Source organism: Bos indicus, chromosome 29 (assembly GCF_029378745.1).
Source record: "Bos indicus isolate NIAB-ARS_2022 breed Sahiwal x Tharparkar chromosome 29, NIAB-ARS_B.indTharparkar_mat_pri_1.0, whole genome shotgun sequence".
Lineage (NCBI taxonomy): Eukaryota > Metazoa > Chordata > Mammalia > Artiodactyla > Bovidae > Bos > Bos indicus.
Window position 1 is genome coordinate 45265111 of NC_091788.1, and position 16751 is coordinate 45281861.

Below are 16751 nucleotides of genomic sequence, written 5' to 3' on the forward strand. Positions count from 1 at the left end.
TCTGCCCTTCAAGAACCGGGAGCCTGCTTCTAAACATCAGTTGGTGGGGCTGGGGAAGTGAGGTCTGGGGAGGAGGAAGGGAAGGAATATAGCCGAGGGGAAAACCCGTAACTTGAAAAGTCGGGAAATAAATTGGAATGAGTTCATGACCAGGGTCAACAACAAAAATGAGAGACAGAGAGACAGAAAACAGGCTTTGAGAAGGAAGGATGAAAGAAATTACGGCAGGGGACATGCAGGGAAGGCCTGGGATCAGCGCTCTGCTGTGTATCAGTGGTGAAATCCTGTTGTTTAATCCATTAAGGCCTCACTTTCCTCATCTGTAAAATGGGCACATTACTTTCTCTTTCAACAAGTCACGGTGTTGACTGAGACACCACGTGTAAGATGCCGCATGAAATGTCTCCTGGATGAGTTACTGTTATTCAGGCATGATCTAACCCGAAGGAAAGAGTAAGAGTTGCTCCGGTCGGTCCAGCAGGAGCTATGGCTGTTCCCATTTGGTAGTGGGCAAAGGAGAGGGTATGGACTTCAATTACAGCAGCAGCTCTTCCAAGTGGTCATTAGAAGGATGTGACATTATAGAGCCTGCGGGTCTCCTGAGTCAGCTTGCCCTCCTGGGATAATTTAAAGAAAAGACGGGCTCCTCTATTTCTGGGCTGGTTCATTCAACTGGTTGCAAGAGGATCCTGTCCCAGGACACCAACATTCCAAAGTCAAGAGTGAATACATCATCGTGGAAGTTGGAAACAGGTAAAAAGTGAACCCGGGAAACACAGGGTGGGGCAGGGGAAAGCCAGGCAGAGTTCAGTGCCAATCTCACAAAAAGTGACGAGATGCCCACTGCCTGTCCACAGGGGGAGCTGCTGCTGAGAGACGGGATGCTGTTACATTTCCCAGAAAAACAAAAATTGAAATTATTATAAATGACATAGAGAATACCACTGACCCTGACACATTGGAGACGTTTACAAAGGTTTGTTGAATTGGACAGGAGCGTTAAGCCTTGGACCCGACATTTTTATAGCCTGGGTTTCAGTATATGAGTATTCAGTATACTCTTGCCTCATTATTTATGGTAATATCCACGACTGATAAATTAATTTCTTCCAGTAAAAAAAAAAGAAAAAATACAAATGACAAAGTGAGGGAAGAGGCTCAGCCCATTGGAAGCTGCTCTGGCCACTGGGATTTCCTCATGTCCCCCCTGGAGAGGCCCAGTGCAAGGACCCAACCCAAGTGGCCAGGGCTGAAGACTCACTTGTCTTTTCTTAGCACCAGCATCTCAGAAACCGAAAAGACTCACCCCTTAATCTCACATTCCTATGCACCTCACCCATAAAACACAGCGACACACCCATGTCTGTTCCTGTCTTTCTTACCTCCAACAGGGGACCTGGGACAACCTCAGCGTCCTACCAAGTGCTCAGAGGGCCTGATGCCTTGTGGGCCTCCTCTTAGGATCCACAGGCCCTGCGGGAGCCAGGGACCACCTGATCACCAGCCACGACTGGATCCAGGGAGTCTGCCCTCATGCCAGACACACGAGGCTGAGGCCATTTTGGCTCACAGGCAGCATAAAAGGGGTAAGACGTGGAAACAGGGGGCAGCTAGGAAAAAAAAAAATGTGCAAAGCCGACCACCAGAGACAGAGCGTAACTTTACCAGGTGTCCAAAACATCCGCAGGCACACAGAACACCACGGCCCCCAGGAGAAACACACTGGCCTATGCGTGCTAGAGTGAACACAGCCACCTCAGACCCATACTTGAACCCGTCTGCACCAGATCCCTTTGACACACTCCCCGGTTTCCACACACTCAAACACCCATTCAGAAATCCAGGGCAGCAAAACGCCCTGGGCCCCTCCCCCGTTGGTTCAGTCCCCTGCCTCCTTCCCGGACCACCCCGGCAGGCGCGTCCTCCCCAACCCCCGAGAGTCTCAGGGAGACCGGGCCGCGCCTCCGCGCTCCGCGCCCCCGGGGACACACGCCCAGCGGGGCACCGCCGCCACTCCAGAGGGTCCAAGCCTCTCCGGCTCTGTCAGCGTCCGCGGATTTCCCGGCCACTTGTAATTATTCCCCCGGCACTTTGTCTCCCAACACAAACCGTCTGAGTCACAGAAGATGCTCCCCCCACCCCGGGGGCCTGGCTCCGGCTCCTCTCCCACGCCCCCAGCCGCTCTCTCCGTGGGGGCCCCCTCTCCGGGCGGCTCCAGCCGTGGCCCCCGCCCCCCGAGCCCTCCTCTCGGAGCCCACCACCCCACCCCCGGAGCCCACCTTGAAGCTGCTTGAAGCGTCCCTCCAGCACGCTGGCGTACTGAGCCGGGTTGATGAAGGCAGCGGGCGAGAGCAGGAGCCCCCCGGGGTTCTGAGCCCCCTCCACCGCCTCACAGTAAAACTCGCCGGCCCCGTTCAGGCCGTACCCGGGCGCCCTGCCCACCCCGTGCCCATTCATGGTGCCGCTGCCTCTCGATCGCCCGCGGCCCAGAGTCCATGCTCTGCCCGCGCCGGGGCGGGGCGTCGAGGATCCGCTCCCCCGCGAGCCGGGGGTCCCGGCTAGCAGGCCGTGTGGCCCGAGGGCGGTGGAAGTTTCGAGGAGTTGGGTGAAAAAGGAGCGGCGGGAGGTCCGAGCCCCCGAGCGCTCCGGCACCCGTCGGCAGAGCGCACCTGGTGCGGCGAGAGGAGACGGAGGCAGCTCCAGACAAACAGGTCGGACAGTGACGGGGGAGGGGCGGGGCGGAGCCGGCCGGCTGGGGCAGGGCCGGGCCCCCGGGCCGGAGGAGGGAACCGCCAGCGCCCTCGAGACCTGCCGGTCTGGCCTGGAGTTGCCTCGGAGTGCACCAGACCCGAGAGGGCCGGTCCCCACCCGCATCCCTCGCCTCCCCCGCGCCCCAGGTCAAGTCCTGCTTCCGAAGGTTTGCAGGGGTGTTGAGGATGCCCCCTGGCTGTGACTCTGGGAGGTCCCGCTCAGGACGTGGGCTTTGATCCCCAGCTCCGAGAGCCCCGAGAAAGAGAAATCCCGGGAAGGGCCAAGCCAGCTCAGTACTAGCCAGGCACGGGGCTATACTGGTTGCTTACTTTCCTTCATTTGTGAAATAGATGGTGTTATCTTCCTCCCTTGTTTGTCATTCTCACCTCCAGTTCCAGATACTTCCCTGCCCTGGGGCCCATCAGGCGGCCCTGGGGCCCATCAGGCCGTCCTGGGGCCAGGCCATCCCAGGCCCCCAGTACACCCACAGCTGGGCACATCTACCTGACTCCCTTCCCACTTAAATATATATATATAGCGACCCCATGGACTGCAGCTTACCAGGCTTCTCTGTCCATGGGATTTTCCAGGCAAGGGTACTGGAGTGGGGTGCCATTGCCTTCTCCATATATATATATATATATATATATATATATATGTATATATATTTGGCTGCTCTGGGTCTTAGTTACTGCAGTGGGATCTTGAGTTGGGGATCTTGTTCCCTGATGAGGGATTGAACCCAGGTCCCCCGACTCTTCCTTGGGAGAGCCAGGCTCTCCCTGGTTCTCCCCCTTGGGAGAGCAGAGTCTTGGCCACTGGACCACCAGGGAAGCCTTCCCGTCCCACCTTTCTATGGGCTTCAGCCCTTGTCACTTACAGCCCACTCCTGTCCCCTCCCATCCTCCTTCATTCAGTATTTTCTGGCACCTGCTGGTGCAAGGCGCAGGGCTGGGTAAAGCCCATACAGCAAGGCCTCCTCAGAAGAGCCCGGTTTAGTGGTACAGATAAACGCCTACCGTCAGCCTGGGTTGGCATGCATTGAGCACACATCGAAATAGTCCTGGGTATCACACGTCATGTGCACACAGCTGTCATGACATTCTAGAGGCTACTCCTACCCAAAATCAGGGTACCAAAGTATCCCAAAGACTTAGTATTCTCTATGACCCACGTCTTCTGCCTTCGCTCAGCGATAGAAACAGTGATGAGTGTTTCACAAGCCTGAGTGTAGCCCTAACCAGAAGGACAGGGGAGCACAGGAGAAAATGATGAGGGATTCCCAGAAGTAATGGAATTACCCGAAGAGCTTTAAACCCTGAGTTCTGGACCATAGGTCCAAAGACTCTAATTCATTGTGTCCAGAAAGGGGTTTGAGAAGCTGTATTTGTGGAAATATCCCTGAGTGATCCTGTCAAAAGTGCAGCCAAGGTTGGGAACCGCCCCCCCGCCAGTGTCTCCCTTCATCCAGGAGGCCACCCCAACCACGCTGGGAGCACTGCCTCTCGGGGAGGAGTAGCTGTGACCTCTTCCACTGCACTGGGCTGGGAGGCCAGCAGGTCAGTGGAAAAGATGAGGGTGGCGTGGAGGAGGGAAACCAAACAGGGTGGGTGGCCTTGGGGTGTGTGGGTGACTCAGCCCCACGCCAGCCGCCGGTGGTGTCAGCTGGCAGCTGCACTCTTGTTGCCATGGCAACTCCTCCCCAGAACGCAGGGAGGCCCGTCGAACGGGTTTGCTGGTGTTCAGAGGAGCTTGAAGGGGAGAACCCAGGCCATAGGGGAAGGCAGGGGCTGAGGTGGGTGGAGAGCAACCCAGGAGGATGGGCGGTGGAAACCAGGGTGGGTGGAAGGAACCTGCTTCAGGGAACGGGTAGATGAACTAAAGGGAGGAACAGGCGGCAGGCAGGTGGAAGGAACAGGTGGGGAGGGAGAGGAGCGGCTACTGAACAGGGAGGGGGAACAGGTGTGAGAGATGACAGTGAGAATCAAGGAAGACAGGAGAGGATGAAAGGGAGGGAGAGGTGGGTGGAAATAGAACAGCAAGACTAAGAATGCAAAAGAATTAAGGAACGTGACTCAGGGACAGGGGCCAGGCAGTCAGCTGAGCGCAGAGCGGAGCATGGCTGAGTCTCAGCATCAGCACGGCTTCTCCCTGCTTGGGGGGGAAGGAAGCCGGGGCACTTTGTGGATTGCATGTGGTTTGTTCTTGAGGCTGGCATTGCGGAGTAGGGCTTGGTAGAGTGATCTGGATTTCCCACTCTAGTGCAGTAGCTTAGAAAGAGCGTCGGTCTTCCCATGAAGTTGAAGGACTCTTCAAGACAAGCTTCCCTCCCCGGCATCCTCAACATTTCCCCCAGCCCTCCCCTGACCTCACCTGCCAGGGCCTTAATTCGGGACCTCTCAAAGAGGCGGGCAGAGCTGCTGTCATTGTCCCAGTCCGAGTCGGGCAGGTCCCAGCGGTTGTTGATGTCACTGTACTGGCCCTGGATCTCCAAGCTGTCAAAGTCTGTGGGCGACAGGGTGCTGCTCATGGTGGTGGGTGGCCTCCTGCTCCTGCAAGGGGAAATGGGGCCGGTAAGGGGCATCTCGAAGCCACTGAGCCCACCACTCAACATGTCTTCCTCTCCTCCTGCCCTAGATCTGCTCCACTCTACTGATGACCAAAGACTGTGGTTGCTTTCTTTGCCAGTGGAAATCATCCCCCGGTGGGAGAGGAGAAGCCATGGTGGAGAAGCTGAGAGACAGGAACACAACAGACACATATGGAGTGAGGTCGGAAGGCGGCGGTGTCTCAGAGTGACATAGTGGAGACAAAGGGCTCCAGAGCCTCAGGCCAGAGACGGGCAGGAGGCAGGGAGCTGAAGGTGGCGATGGCCATCGGGGTGGCTCTGGACAGCAGTGTGTAAACTCCAGGGCAATGCGAGAAGCAGGCCTGGGACCCCGTGGGCAATAGGGAGTACAAGCCAGAGTCCTTTCATTCCTGGTTCCACAAACTGTTCAGAGCCCTGCACCTCCCCTACTGCCTCCCACAAGGTGGCTTCCTGTACCCTGGAAGCGATTTAAGATGGAAAGACCCAGATCCTGCTCTCAGGCCAAGCCTGATGCACTGCTAGCAAGTATGGATACAGAGCCCAGAAGTTTGACGGAGGACACAGTATGGTTCTCTCCCCGGTTTCTTTCTTTTGTTTGGGACAGAGAATACTTAATAGGTGCTCGATGAATATCAGTTGTGATATGTGTCCTCGTCACTTACATGCATCACCTCTGTGGGGCGAGGGACCACTATCATCCCTATTTCAGAGATGAGGAGGTTGCTCCGTAAAAGTTAAACCAGGGTTCAAGGTCACTGGAAGGAGTAGAGTTAGGTTTTGAAGCAGGATTCTTTCTGACGCTGGAGGACAAGCTTTTTTTTTTTTGCCTCCCTGGGCAGCATGTGGGATCCTAGTTCCCCAACTAGGGATCAAACCTGCGCATCCCAGCATTGGAAGTGCAGAGTCTTAACCGCTGGACCACCAAGGAAGTCCCTGGAGGACAAGCTGTTAATCACAATATTTACATGTTCCTCGAACTTCCTGGAGCCCTCAGAGCTCCCTGAGAGAGATCAACAGCCATCCCTCCCTTCCAGGGCTCAGGCTGGGGAAACTGGGACCATGGATGCTTGCCAGCACAACTCACGGCTCTGTGTTACACAAACAACCCTGTCCTTCTCAAAACTAACAAATGAGCTTCAGATTAGTTTCTAGGGATTTTTTTTTTTTAAAACAAAACTCTACAGTTCAAAGTTCTCGAGTAATTCAGCACTCATTCAAGAGCATGCAGGGGGCTGGCTCTGTAACTGAACCCCAAATTCTGCATTTCTCATTTTCCTAGTGCCTCTCAAATACAAAGATATTTTAATCCTTAGCGCCACTTCAGAGGGTTGAGGCTATGACCTTGGCAGTCTCTTGTTCTGGAAAGGAAGTACCTTACCTCCTGTGTGGTTTGGGGGGACAGAAGAAAGAATGGGTGGTGAGATGTGGGTGGGGAGGGAGATGTGTTCCCATGGGTGCACAGGGCAGAACTTGGCTTCTGTCATTAAGTGGTTCCACGAAGCGGAACCTGAGGCACCTGAAGGCCAGGACTGCCTACCCCTCCCCTTTCTCCCGAAGGGAAAACAGCAAGGATTTCCCTGGGGGCTCAGGTCTCAGGTTCCTAGATTTGGGCTTTTCATTCCCTGTAATAGGAAAGAGGGGCTTCCCTCATAGCTCAGTCGATAAAGAATCTGCCTGCAATGCAGGAGACCCCAGTTCAATTCCTGCGTTAGGAAGATCCCCTGGAGAAGGAACTAGCAACCCACTCCAGTATTCTTGCCTGGAGAATCCCATGAACAGAGGAGCCTGGCAGGCTATAGTCCATGGGGTCACAAGAGTGGGACACGACTTAGCAACTAAACCACCACCAGTAGGAAAGAGAGCTTCATTTCCACTAAGCTTAGGACTCCTTTCTCATTTAAAATCCATCCTTTCCCCTAATCCCCAGCAGAGTCTTTCAATTTGCTCTGTAAATATTTATATAAAAATAAATTCTAGGGCAGAGTCAGGGCATCCTGAGGAGAGAATGCTGTAGGCAAGGTGCGACCTGAGCTAGAGTCCCCTAACACTCTCAACCATGGGACAGGGAAGCAGTCCAAAGCCCAGGACCAATTCGAATTCCATTTCTCTGGGCCCCTCAGCTTAGGGCTTCCCCACGAGCAGCCATGCAAACACTTAGCTCTGGGATGGACATTCCCAGCACGCCCGCTCTCTCTGCATAGTGTGTGTGACCATGCTCTTTGAGACCACTGGACTGCAGCCCACCAGGCTCCTCTGTCCATGGGATTCTCCAGGCAAGAATACTGGAGTGGGTTGCCATGCTCTCCTCTAGGGGATCTTCCCTTCCCAGGGATCGAACCCTAGTCTCTAATGGCTCCTGCATTGGCAGGCAGGTTCTTTACCACCAGTGCCTCCTGGGAAGCCCCTCCCTGCATAGACCTGCCTGAAAAAATCCCTATATACCAGAAGTCCCCAACCTTTTGGGCACCAGGGACCAGTTTCGTGGAAGACAATTTTTCCATGGACTGGGGGTGGAGGGGATGGTTTGGGGATGATTCAAGCATTTATTATACACTTTATTTCTATTATTATTACATCAATTCCACCTCAGATCATCAGGTATTAGATCCTGAAAGTTGGGGACCCCTGCCATATATGATGCTCCCCTTCTATTCTGTGACCCTTTTTTCTTTTATCAGAAATCACAAACCTCCTAAAACCAGTCTCCAGGGGTATGGCCGGTGAGCTGTTGTAAAAGAACTAATTTGGGGGAGCTCCCTGGTGGCCTAGCGGTTAGGATTCTGGGCTTTCGCTGCCATGACCCAGGTTCAATCCCTGGTGGGGGTAAGTTCATGTAAGCCGTGTGGTGCAACCAAAAAAAAAAAAAAAACCCACTAATTTGGGATTCTTCAGGTGGGCCTATGCTTGCCATTTCTCTCCAGACCCCGCCACTCCCTGTTGGCTCCTTCCCAGCCTTGTCACACATTTTTATTACCTACTTGGTCCCTGAAAGCCTCTGAGGTTTTCAAACCCTGCTTCGTCTTTGTACTCCACAGAAAGCAGAAACGCAAAGCAGCAGACTGTGACCCCGTTTCCAAACTGTGTGTCCCCAGGACCCCTGGAAGCTGCACAAAACCAAACATGTATTGGCTTCTTTTTGCTAATCCAACTTGGTCCCCCTGATGGGACTGAGGTGTGGGATCCAGACCTCTCAGTGAGGTCCAGCTGTTAGAGCTGCTCCTATAACTTGGGGGAGAAAATGTGAAGCTGGAGCCTCCCCTTCTCCCAGATAAAATGGCCCTCTGGCCAAATCCAATTCGAGACATACATGCTTTTCATCCCTGAGTTTCCAGGGATGCCTGCCATTGTATGGATAAGGAACCAAGATGGCACTGGTGTCCTTAGATCACAGGTCCCCATAGGGTGCTTTCTGGTGTCCTTAAGCACAGCAGTTCTGAGGGCCTCTGAGTTTTGGTTTCCAAGCATTTGGGCTCTGGAGCCCCCTGGCCTTTTGGACAATATGCTGTGTTCCCTGCTACCATCTTCGGAGTCCTATAGATTTCTGTTTCTTTAGATAGATCCCACACTGGTTTCTTTTCTCTGATTTATCATTCCTTGCTTGTGATCTGGGTCTCCGTACTTATTTCCTTAGTCAGCCTGTACCCCTAGCCTCATGCTCACCTACGTCTCTCTCTTTGCTGGAGAATCATCTACCTGATTGTTCTCCATGGATTCCTGGACTCTGGCAAGAGGACAGTACAGCAGCTAATCCAGATTACAGTTTCACCAACGCCTTATTCTTAGCCGCTGACCTGGAGGCCAGACCAGAGTAGCTTACATTGTTCATGCTACGAGAAAGCCAACTCTCGCCAGCTGCAAGCTTGGGGTCCTGCTAGGTTCTCTGCCCAAGCACTGCTCAGCCTAGTGCCTGTCTTCCAGGGCAGCTGCCCCCTCCCCTTCCCTCAGTTTTGCTGGCATGTAAAGCTAGAAATCCAATCCCTCCTGCTAGAGTCTGTCTTGTACCCTAATTCCCTCTCTCGCCACATCCTCCTCCTGATTAATTCTCTACCTCCCTCAGAGACAGTTGATCATTCCCTCCTCTGTGCTCCCACAGCACTTCAGGATGCTGCTATTATTACGCTTATCACATTGTATTACAGTTAGTTGTTTATGTGTCTCTCTGCCTGCTCCCTTTTTAACCCATTGAGGACAAGGGTTGGGTTTTACTCACCTTTGTATTTTCCTAGTATGATAGCTATTCAATAAAGAGATATTGAATGAATGGGCTAGCATTCCTCCCCACTCTCATCAAATGCATTTCTTTTTTTTTTAGGTCTAGAGAAAAAACACAAGGAAAGAATGAAAATGGCATCAGAGAAGAGCCTCTGCTCCTCATCTCTAAAGTTCAGGATTATTCTCAAACTTGCATGAATAACAGTTACTTGGAGGGCTATTAAAACACAGACCAGTGGGCCCTGTTCCCCAGAGCTTCCGATGCAAGAGATCTGGGGGTGGGGCCTGGGAATCTGCATTTCTAAACTGTTCCCAGGGCACACTAAATCTACTGGCCTAGAGACCACATTTTGAGGACCACTGCTGTCCAAAGATGAGGAGCAGTTAGAATTAGAAAAGCTACGAGAGCAGAGAAGACACAACGTTTTAGGAGTGAGTGTGACCTGAGGTTAGCTTCTGGGTCTGTTTAGTCTCTATCCCATGCTAAACTCAAATACAACTTCCCCCGAGAAACCCCAAGACCCACAAAGAGCCGGAAGCCTCAGGCAAGGAGAGAGGAAAATGAAGATGGAGTGGGTTTGAGATCTAATGAGACAAATAGAGCTGATGGCCGGACACAGGCGAATCAGAGGCCCGGAAGGAGGGCGATATGGCTGGAGACGGGGCTGGGAGGCGGAGTTGAACCAATGACAGCAGGAGGGATAACAGATGAGAAGGAGTGGGGACTTTGGCAAAGTAAAAATCTTTTGGGACTCAAAGTATGAATGGACGAGCAAAGAGATAAAAGGAGAAAGAAATCACAAACTCAGGGCTGCTAAGATAGCAAAAGGAAGATGCACACAGGGAGACAAGACAAGCAAGAGACAAAACCCCAGCCTATTCCCTCAAGGCTGTGTTCTTGATAAAGCACGGGGAACTCTCCTCCAAGGAACTTAAGAATTGGGCTGGAGAGTGGGAATGGATTTTTGCTTCATCTTGTCCTTCAGAATCCTCCACTCAGGGCAGAATTATTCAGACTACTTTTCACTCCCTTGCTACGCCCCTCCCCCAAGTCTGTAACCCATGGGTTACATCAGTTTCCCTAAGGAACAAATTTAAGATCCCTATTAGCTTTTTCCTCCTTACTCCTTTGCTCTTCTGAATATGCCAAGAGGTTGCCCCGCACCTCAAGCTGAGACACAGATTTGGGACTCACTCTGCCCCCTTCACCCTCAAGGAAAACTGGTTTGTAGATACCCTGCCGGTGCCTGAACCGACTAGCGCTGGAATTGTAGCTGCCCTCGGAGGGGAGGAGGGCCGCTGAGAAACAACCCATGGAGACAGCATGTAGCAGGTTAGGACCGGGGCAAGCCTGCAGCTCAGACAAGCATGCAATGCCACGGGGTTAATGGGCTGAAGTCGTTCCGAGCCAGAAGGGATGGCAAAGGCCCGATTGTGGCGCTGGCGCTGGAACACCCCAGAAGGAGGCCTTGCCCGCTAGCTCTGCGCCCACGGACTCCAAGCCGAACGCACACATCTTGGCCACAGGGACACCTTTCGCTGCCACTTCCCCGCCACCCGCAGGGGTTTCATTCTCCTTTCTTCCTCTGGCAGCGTTCCGCTCACCACGGCCAACCGTGTCCCCTTCTCTCACACACTGTGGGGGAGCATAAAGGAGAGCGTGGAGCTAGCTACCAAAGAGGCGAGGAGAAGCCCACCCGGCTCCCCAGGGAGCCCCCGGCCGGCTAGCGGGAGGGAGTCGGGCGCTGGCAGCCTCGGGGCAGGGACCGCCGAGCGCGCCCGCAGCGCCTGGACCGGCGCCGGCCGGCCCGCCTCCGCGACGCGAACAGCTGGCGCTGTCACACACGCGCAGAGCCCGGCGACCTGCTCCCCTAACGCGTTTGTCAGCCCCAACTCTTCCAGACTCTTCTCTGGGCTCCGGAGAGGCCCGCGTCCCGCACGCCACGATCCCCACCGGCCGCACACGGGTACCTGGTTGGCTGGCGCTTGACTCTCCATCCAGTCCCAGGGACCCTGAGGGTGCGAGCACCCGGGGCCGCATCCTCCCGCCCCGGCTCCCCCGACCCGTCCCGACCCCGACCCCGACCCCGCCGCCCGCGCGCGTCTGCACAAAGCGCACCGCCCAGCCGGCCGGGACAAAGCGCGCCCCGGCGCCGGCACCTACCTCGGTGCGGAGCGCTGGCCCGACAGGCGGGAGGGCGGCGGGCGGGGGCGCACCGGGAGTCGCCGCGCCCGCAGCCCGGCCGCGTGGGGCGGTTGCGGGCGGCGGCCGGGCGCACGGCAGGCGGCGGGCGGGCGCTGTCACGGGGCGCGAGCCGCACGGGGGGCGCGCGGGGCCGGCGGCGGTGGGGCGCGTGGAGGTGCGCGGGCGCGAGCGGCGGGACTGCGGCGCCGCGGAAGGAGGACAATAGCCTCCCCCTGCCGCAGGCCGCCGGCTCCCGCGGGAGGCCGGGGACCATCTGGAGCCGGCGGCCCCGCGGGGCTCGAGGCGGGGCACGAGTCACCCCCTCCCCGCCCGGCGCCATGGCAACCACGGCCCCTCTCGGGTCTCTGCTTAGCTCCCCGGCCCGGGGTCGCTGACCTTCCCCGGGGCGAACGCGGCGTCGGCTCCTCCGCCGGCTCCCGACCCCCCACCGCCTACCCCGTGAGTGCCCCCAGAGCCCCGCCTTCCGTTCCTCGCCGGCCCTGGTCACCCTCTGGCCGTCTGGGTACCCCCCACCGCTTGCGGGGCTGTCTCCGCTGTTTGAGTACCCCACCTTTGTCCCTGCTCCGCTTTTCGCACAAAATCTACATCCCCGGAACATGCGATCTTTCCTTTAACGACACTCACCGCCCAGAAGGTTTCCCAGTATTCAGCCTCTTTTCCGTCCCGATTTTTTCCTCTTTGGGCACCTCCGGTCAGTCCATCTCCCTTTAAGCATTTCTTTCATCCATCCCTTCCCTCTCTGGTCCTCCTTCGGTCAGGGAGGCCGGCTCTCTTTCCCAAAGCATCTCCATGGTACCATGTGGTGGAGATTCGTCTCCTCGCAGATCAGATTCTCAGAACAGTCATCACTGCAGCTCCTCTCAGCTCCTTCTCAGCTCCTCTCATTTATCAACCAGAATTCCGGCCTACTCACTGTCTTAAAAGGGAATGGGGGTGGGGACGGACATGTCTAGGCCTGGCACAGCTGGGTTTCTCCTTGGTTTAGTGGCATCCGAGTGGTCTAATGATCTGAGGTCATTAACCAAGGTGAACTGCTATCTCCTAAGAGAGAAAAGAATTATACCCAAATAGTAAAGAGTGCCAGGTAGGTGCTAAAAGTGAATTTTCTCGGGTGATTCCCTCCCCAACTGCCACCCCCTCCCCAGCTCTAAGAGGTAGCGTACAGTTCTTTCTGACTTGAAATCGAAGCTCAGAGATAAACTAATAACAGTCAGTTGAACTTTGCACAGAGCAGTCTGGATATAACTATTCAATTTTATTGCCCCTGAACATGTGGGCCTGTCTCTACCTGGGATATGCCTGAAATGGCCAAATAAGGGCAATGTGAAGAATGGGCTTTGTGTGAATTATTGGTTTAAGGCTTTGTTTATTTATGGGTAATGGCATTTTAGGATTTTGCTCCTTTAGGTAAAGGTATACATAGTGAAACAAATGTGTAAGTAATTGAAGTACTTTCCAGATAAGATTTTGGTAAAGTGAAATCGTTTGTGTTAAACCCACTTGAAAACAATTTCAAGGTTTAAAAAAAGAGTCCTGCTACTAATCCAAACTAGTTGTGTCATCTCACCTACTTGGCCTCCGTCTTCCTAGACTATCAAATGGGTTGGGAGAGGGCTTGGTGTGTGAGTTGCACTAAAAAAAGAGCTTGAAGTTCTCTCCCAGCTCTGATAGTCAGATTCCATCAGTAAACTGGAATCAGTATTCTACCACCAAACTGTAACTTGGCCTTCTGGGGTATACTTCACCATTAGCTGTAATTTCAGGCTTTTATTTTATTTTTTTAATTTGACTGTGTCGATCTTAGCTGTGGCTAAGTCATGTTCGACTCTTTGTGACCCCACAGACTGTACAGTCCATGGAATTCTCCAGGCCAGAAGACTGGAGTGGGTAGCCTTCCCTTTTCCAGGGTATCTTCTCAACCCAGGGATCGAACCAAGGTCTCCCGCATTGCGGGCAGATTCTTTACCAGCTGAGCCACGAGGGGAAGCCCAAGAATACTGGAGTGGGTAGCCTATCCCTTCTCCAGCCAATCTTCCCCACCCAGGAATCGAACCAATGAGCAAGACGATAATATCTTGTATATAGCGATTTGGGTTTCCCAGGTGGTGCTAGTGGTAAAGAACTTGCCTGCTAATGTGGGCGACGGAATGAGATGCAGGCTTGATCCCTGGGTCGGGAAGATCTCCTGGAGAAGGAAATGGCAACCAGTAACTCCAGTATTCTTGCCTGGAGAATCCCATGGACAGAGAAGAGAGTCAGAAATGAATGAAACGACTTAGCACGCATGCGTATAGTGATTTCCCCTTTTCAACATTTCATCATTCTTTTAAAAGCCTCATAAGTGAACATTCTCATTCTCATTTTATTGATGAGCAAACTGATGTTTAGACACCTAAGTGAAAGCCAAGCACATAGAGTCAGTTCATGATAGAGACACCAAGTCTTCTGATTCCGTGTATGTTCTTTCCCTTTTGCTAGAGCAGGAGTCGCACAGAGTCAGACACGACTGAAGCGACTTAGCAGCAGCAGTAGCAGCAGCGAAGGAGTATAGAAGAGTGGTTTAAAAGCATCAGTTTGAGGGGACTTCCCTGGTGGTCCAGTGGTTAAGATTTCACTTTCCAATCCAGAGGGTACAGGTTTGATCCCTGGTCGGGCAGCTAAGATCTCACAGGCTTGGGGCCAAAAAACCAAACCAAACCATGAAACAGAAGCAGTGCTGTAACAAGTTCAAGAAAGACTTTTTTTTAAAGTTTGGGATTAATAGATACAAAATATTATATGTAGAATGGATAAACAACAAGGTCCTACTATATAACACAGAGAACTATATTTAATATCCTGTAATAAACCGTAATGGAAAGGAAAATGAGAGAGAATATATATGTATAACTGAATCACTTTTCTGTACATCAGAACTTAACACAACATTGAAAATCAACTATATGTCAATAAAAAATATATATATCTTTAAAAAGCATCAGTTTTGGAGTCAGACTTCTGGGTTTAAAATCTACTTTGGCCATCTCTGCCTTGGGCAAACTACTTAACCTCCCTGGAATTCAGCTTCCTATCTTAAAATATATCATAATGTGGGGATCAAATGAGTTATTGCAGATGAAGTACTAGAACAGTGCCCGTGCATAGTAAGCACTCAGTGCCAGCTATTATTTTACTGTATTGTCATTTTTACCATACTGTTTCCCAATTTGGGGAGGAGGCATGTTCAATAAAGAGAACACTGAGATCGCTGGTCTCAGCTCTGTTACTGAGTTGCTTTGGAAACTTGCTATTTTGCTCTGCAGTGCGTCAGTACAGTCAATGATGAAGAAAATGCCTGCTTCCTTTTTACATGAGTGGTGAAAATGAATGGAATGATGTCTACTATATATGCTGAGCTTCTTGGAGAATCCAGATTTGCGACTTAATGTTACCAAGATTCCTGAAAGGTCTTGGTATGACTTCCCGCCACCAAACATACAGACATGACTGAAGTCTCAGCTTTCGTTCCTGTGCCATCGAAAACGTCCCTCCTCTGAGACTGATTCTTCTGGCACCTGCCCCAAGTCCCATTCCCTCCTGCACGAAGCCCCATGACTCTCATTCCTTCTGGTGAGTTCCCTCTCTTCTGGCTCCTTCCCATCAACATTTAAACATGCTCAAGTATCTGCCAGCTTAAAAAAACAAGTCAGAAATCTGGATCCTTCTCCATGTCTTGCCCTTAATCTTTACAATGACAGTCTTCTTGAGTCATCAGAGCTCATTGGCTCCACTTCTCTGCCTCTTTTTCAATCAAACATTCATTCAAAACCAACCTGGTTTATATGCCAGGCACTGTGCTGGGATCTGGGGATCTCTAATCACGAGTAGAATGAACACTATCTCTGTCCTTTTGGAGCTTACAGGCTGGCGGGGTTGACAGACATTAATAAAATAACCCTCAGATATATAATCACAAAGAACTGTAGAATGAATGAAAAGTGCAGGATGCTCTGTGAGAATTTAAGAGTCATAGCCTGCTCAGGGAGTTGGGGGGTGGTGGGGGTTCAAGGGAGATGTCCCTCAAATAATTTGAGCTGAAATCTGAAATATGAGAAATGTTAACCAGGTAGAGAATGGGGAATAATATTAGCAGTTACCAATGTTAACTGGGGACTATATTTCTATATTCATTTATTTGGCCGTGCCAAAGTGGTTTGCTTGTGGGATCTTAGTTCCCTGACCAGGTATCAAACCTGGGGCTCTGACAGTGAAGGGGTAGAGTCCTAACCACTGGACTGCCAGGGAGTTCCCTGTTTGTATTCTTTATGCATAACATTTCATTTAATTCTGTATCAAATCTGGAGGTATGTATTAACCCCAGTTTACAGAAGTGGAAATGGAAGCATTGAGAGATGCAGTGCCTTGCCCAAGGTCTTGGCGGACAGCAAGCCTGATGCTGCAGGCTGCATGTGAGAAACAGAAGTCCAGTGGAGGGAAAACAGAGGAAACATGTGGTGCATTGTGACTGGGAGAGAGGCAATGGTTAAACCACACACGGCTTATGAGGTCATTGAAAGAATTTTGGTTTCTACCTTTAGAATCCTGGCAGCTACTGAAGGATTTCAAACAAGGAAGTGAAGTGATCAACTTTGTATTTTTAAAAGATTACTCCAGCGGACTTTTCTGGTGATCCAGTGGCCAAGACTCTGCACTCCCAGTGCGGGGGGCCCAGGTTCAATCCCTGGTCGGGGAACTAGATCCCACATGTCCCATCAAAGATCAAAGATCCCGGGTGCTCCAACTAAGACACGGCAGCTTTAAATTACTTTTTTTTTTTTTAAAGATTATTCCAAAAAAAAAAAAAAAAGATTATTCCAGCTGCTGTGTGGGGAACATGTTGGAGTGGGTATTCAGTTTGATGTGAGAACCAGTTAGAAGCCTACCACCATGGTTCAGTTGAGAGAGAAGATGGTAGCCTGAACTGGGCAATGGAGACAGAGGAACACACAGGGA

At 52.3% G+C, this 16751-nt stretch overlaps 1 protein-coding gene across 2 annotated transcripts in view; it reads right to left on the bottom strand.

Annotated features, from left to right (window-relative positions):
• Positions 1-12647, bottom strand: part of SPTBN2 (spectrin beta, non-erythrocytic 2) — a 41416-nt gene extending 28769 nt beyond the window's left edge. The window contains exons 1-2 of one of the 2 annotated variants that reach the window (XM_070782452.1): positions 12384-12647; positions 5125-5303 (exon numbers count right to left, since the gene is read on the bottom strand). In XM_070782452.1, coding sequence (XP_070638553.1) covers positions 5125-5281 — 157 coding nt within the window. In that variant the 5' untranslated portion in view covers positions 5282-5303; positions 12384-12647. Of the gene's footprint in view, positions 1-2279; positions 2716-5124; positions 5304-12383 lie in introns of those variants that run through there. The other variant, XM_070782451.1, reaches the window with a different exon arrangement.
• Between the last annotated feature and the right edge of the window lie 4104 nt (positions 12648-16751).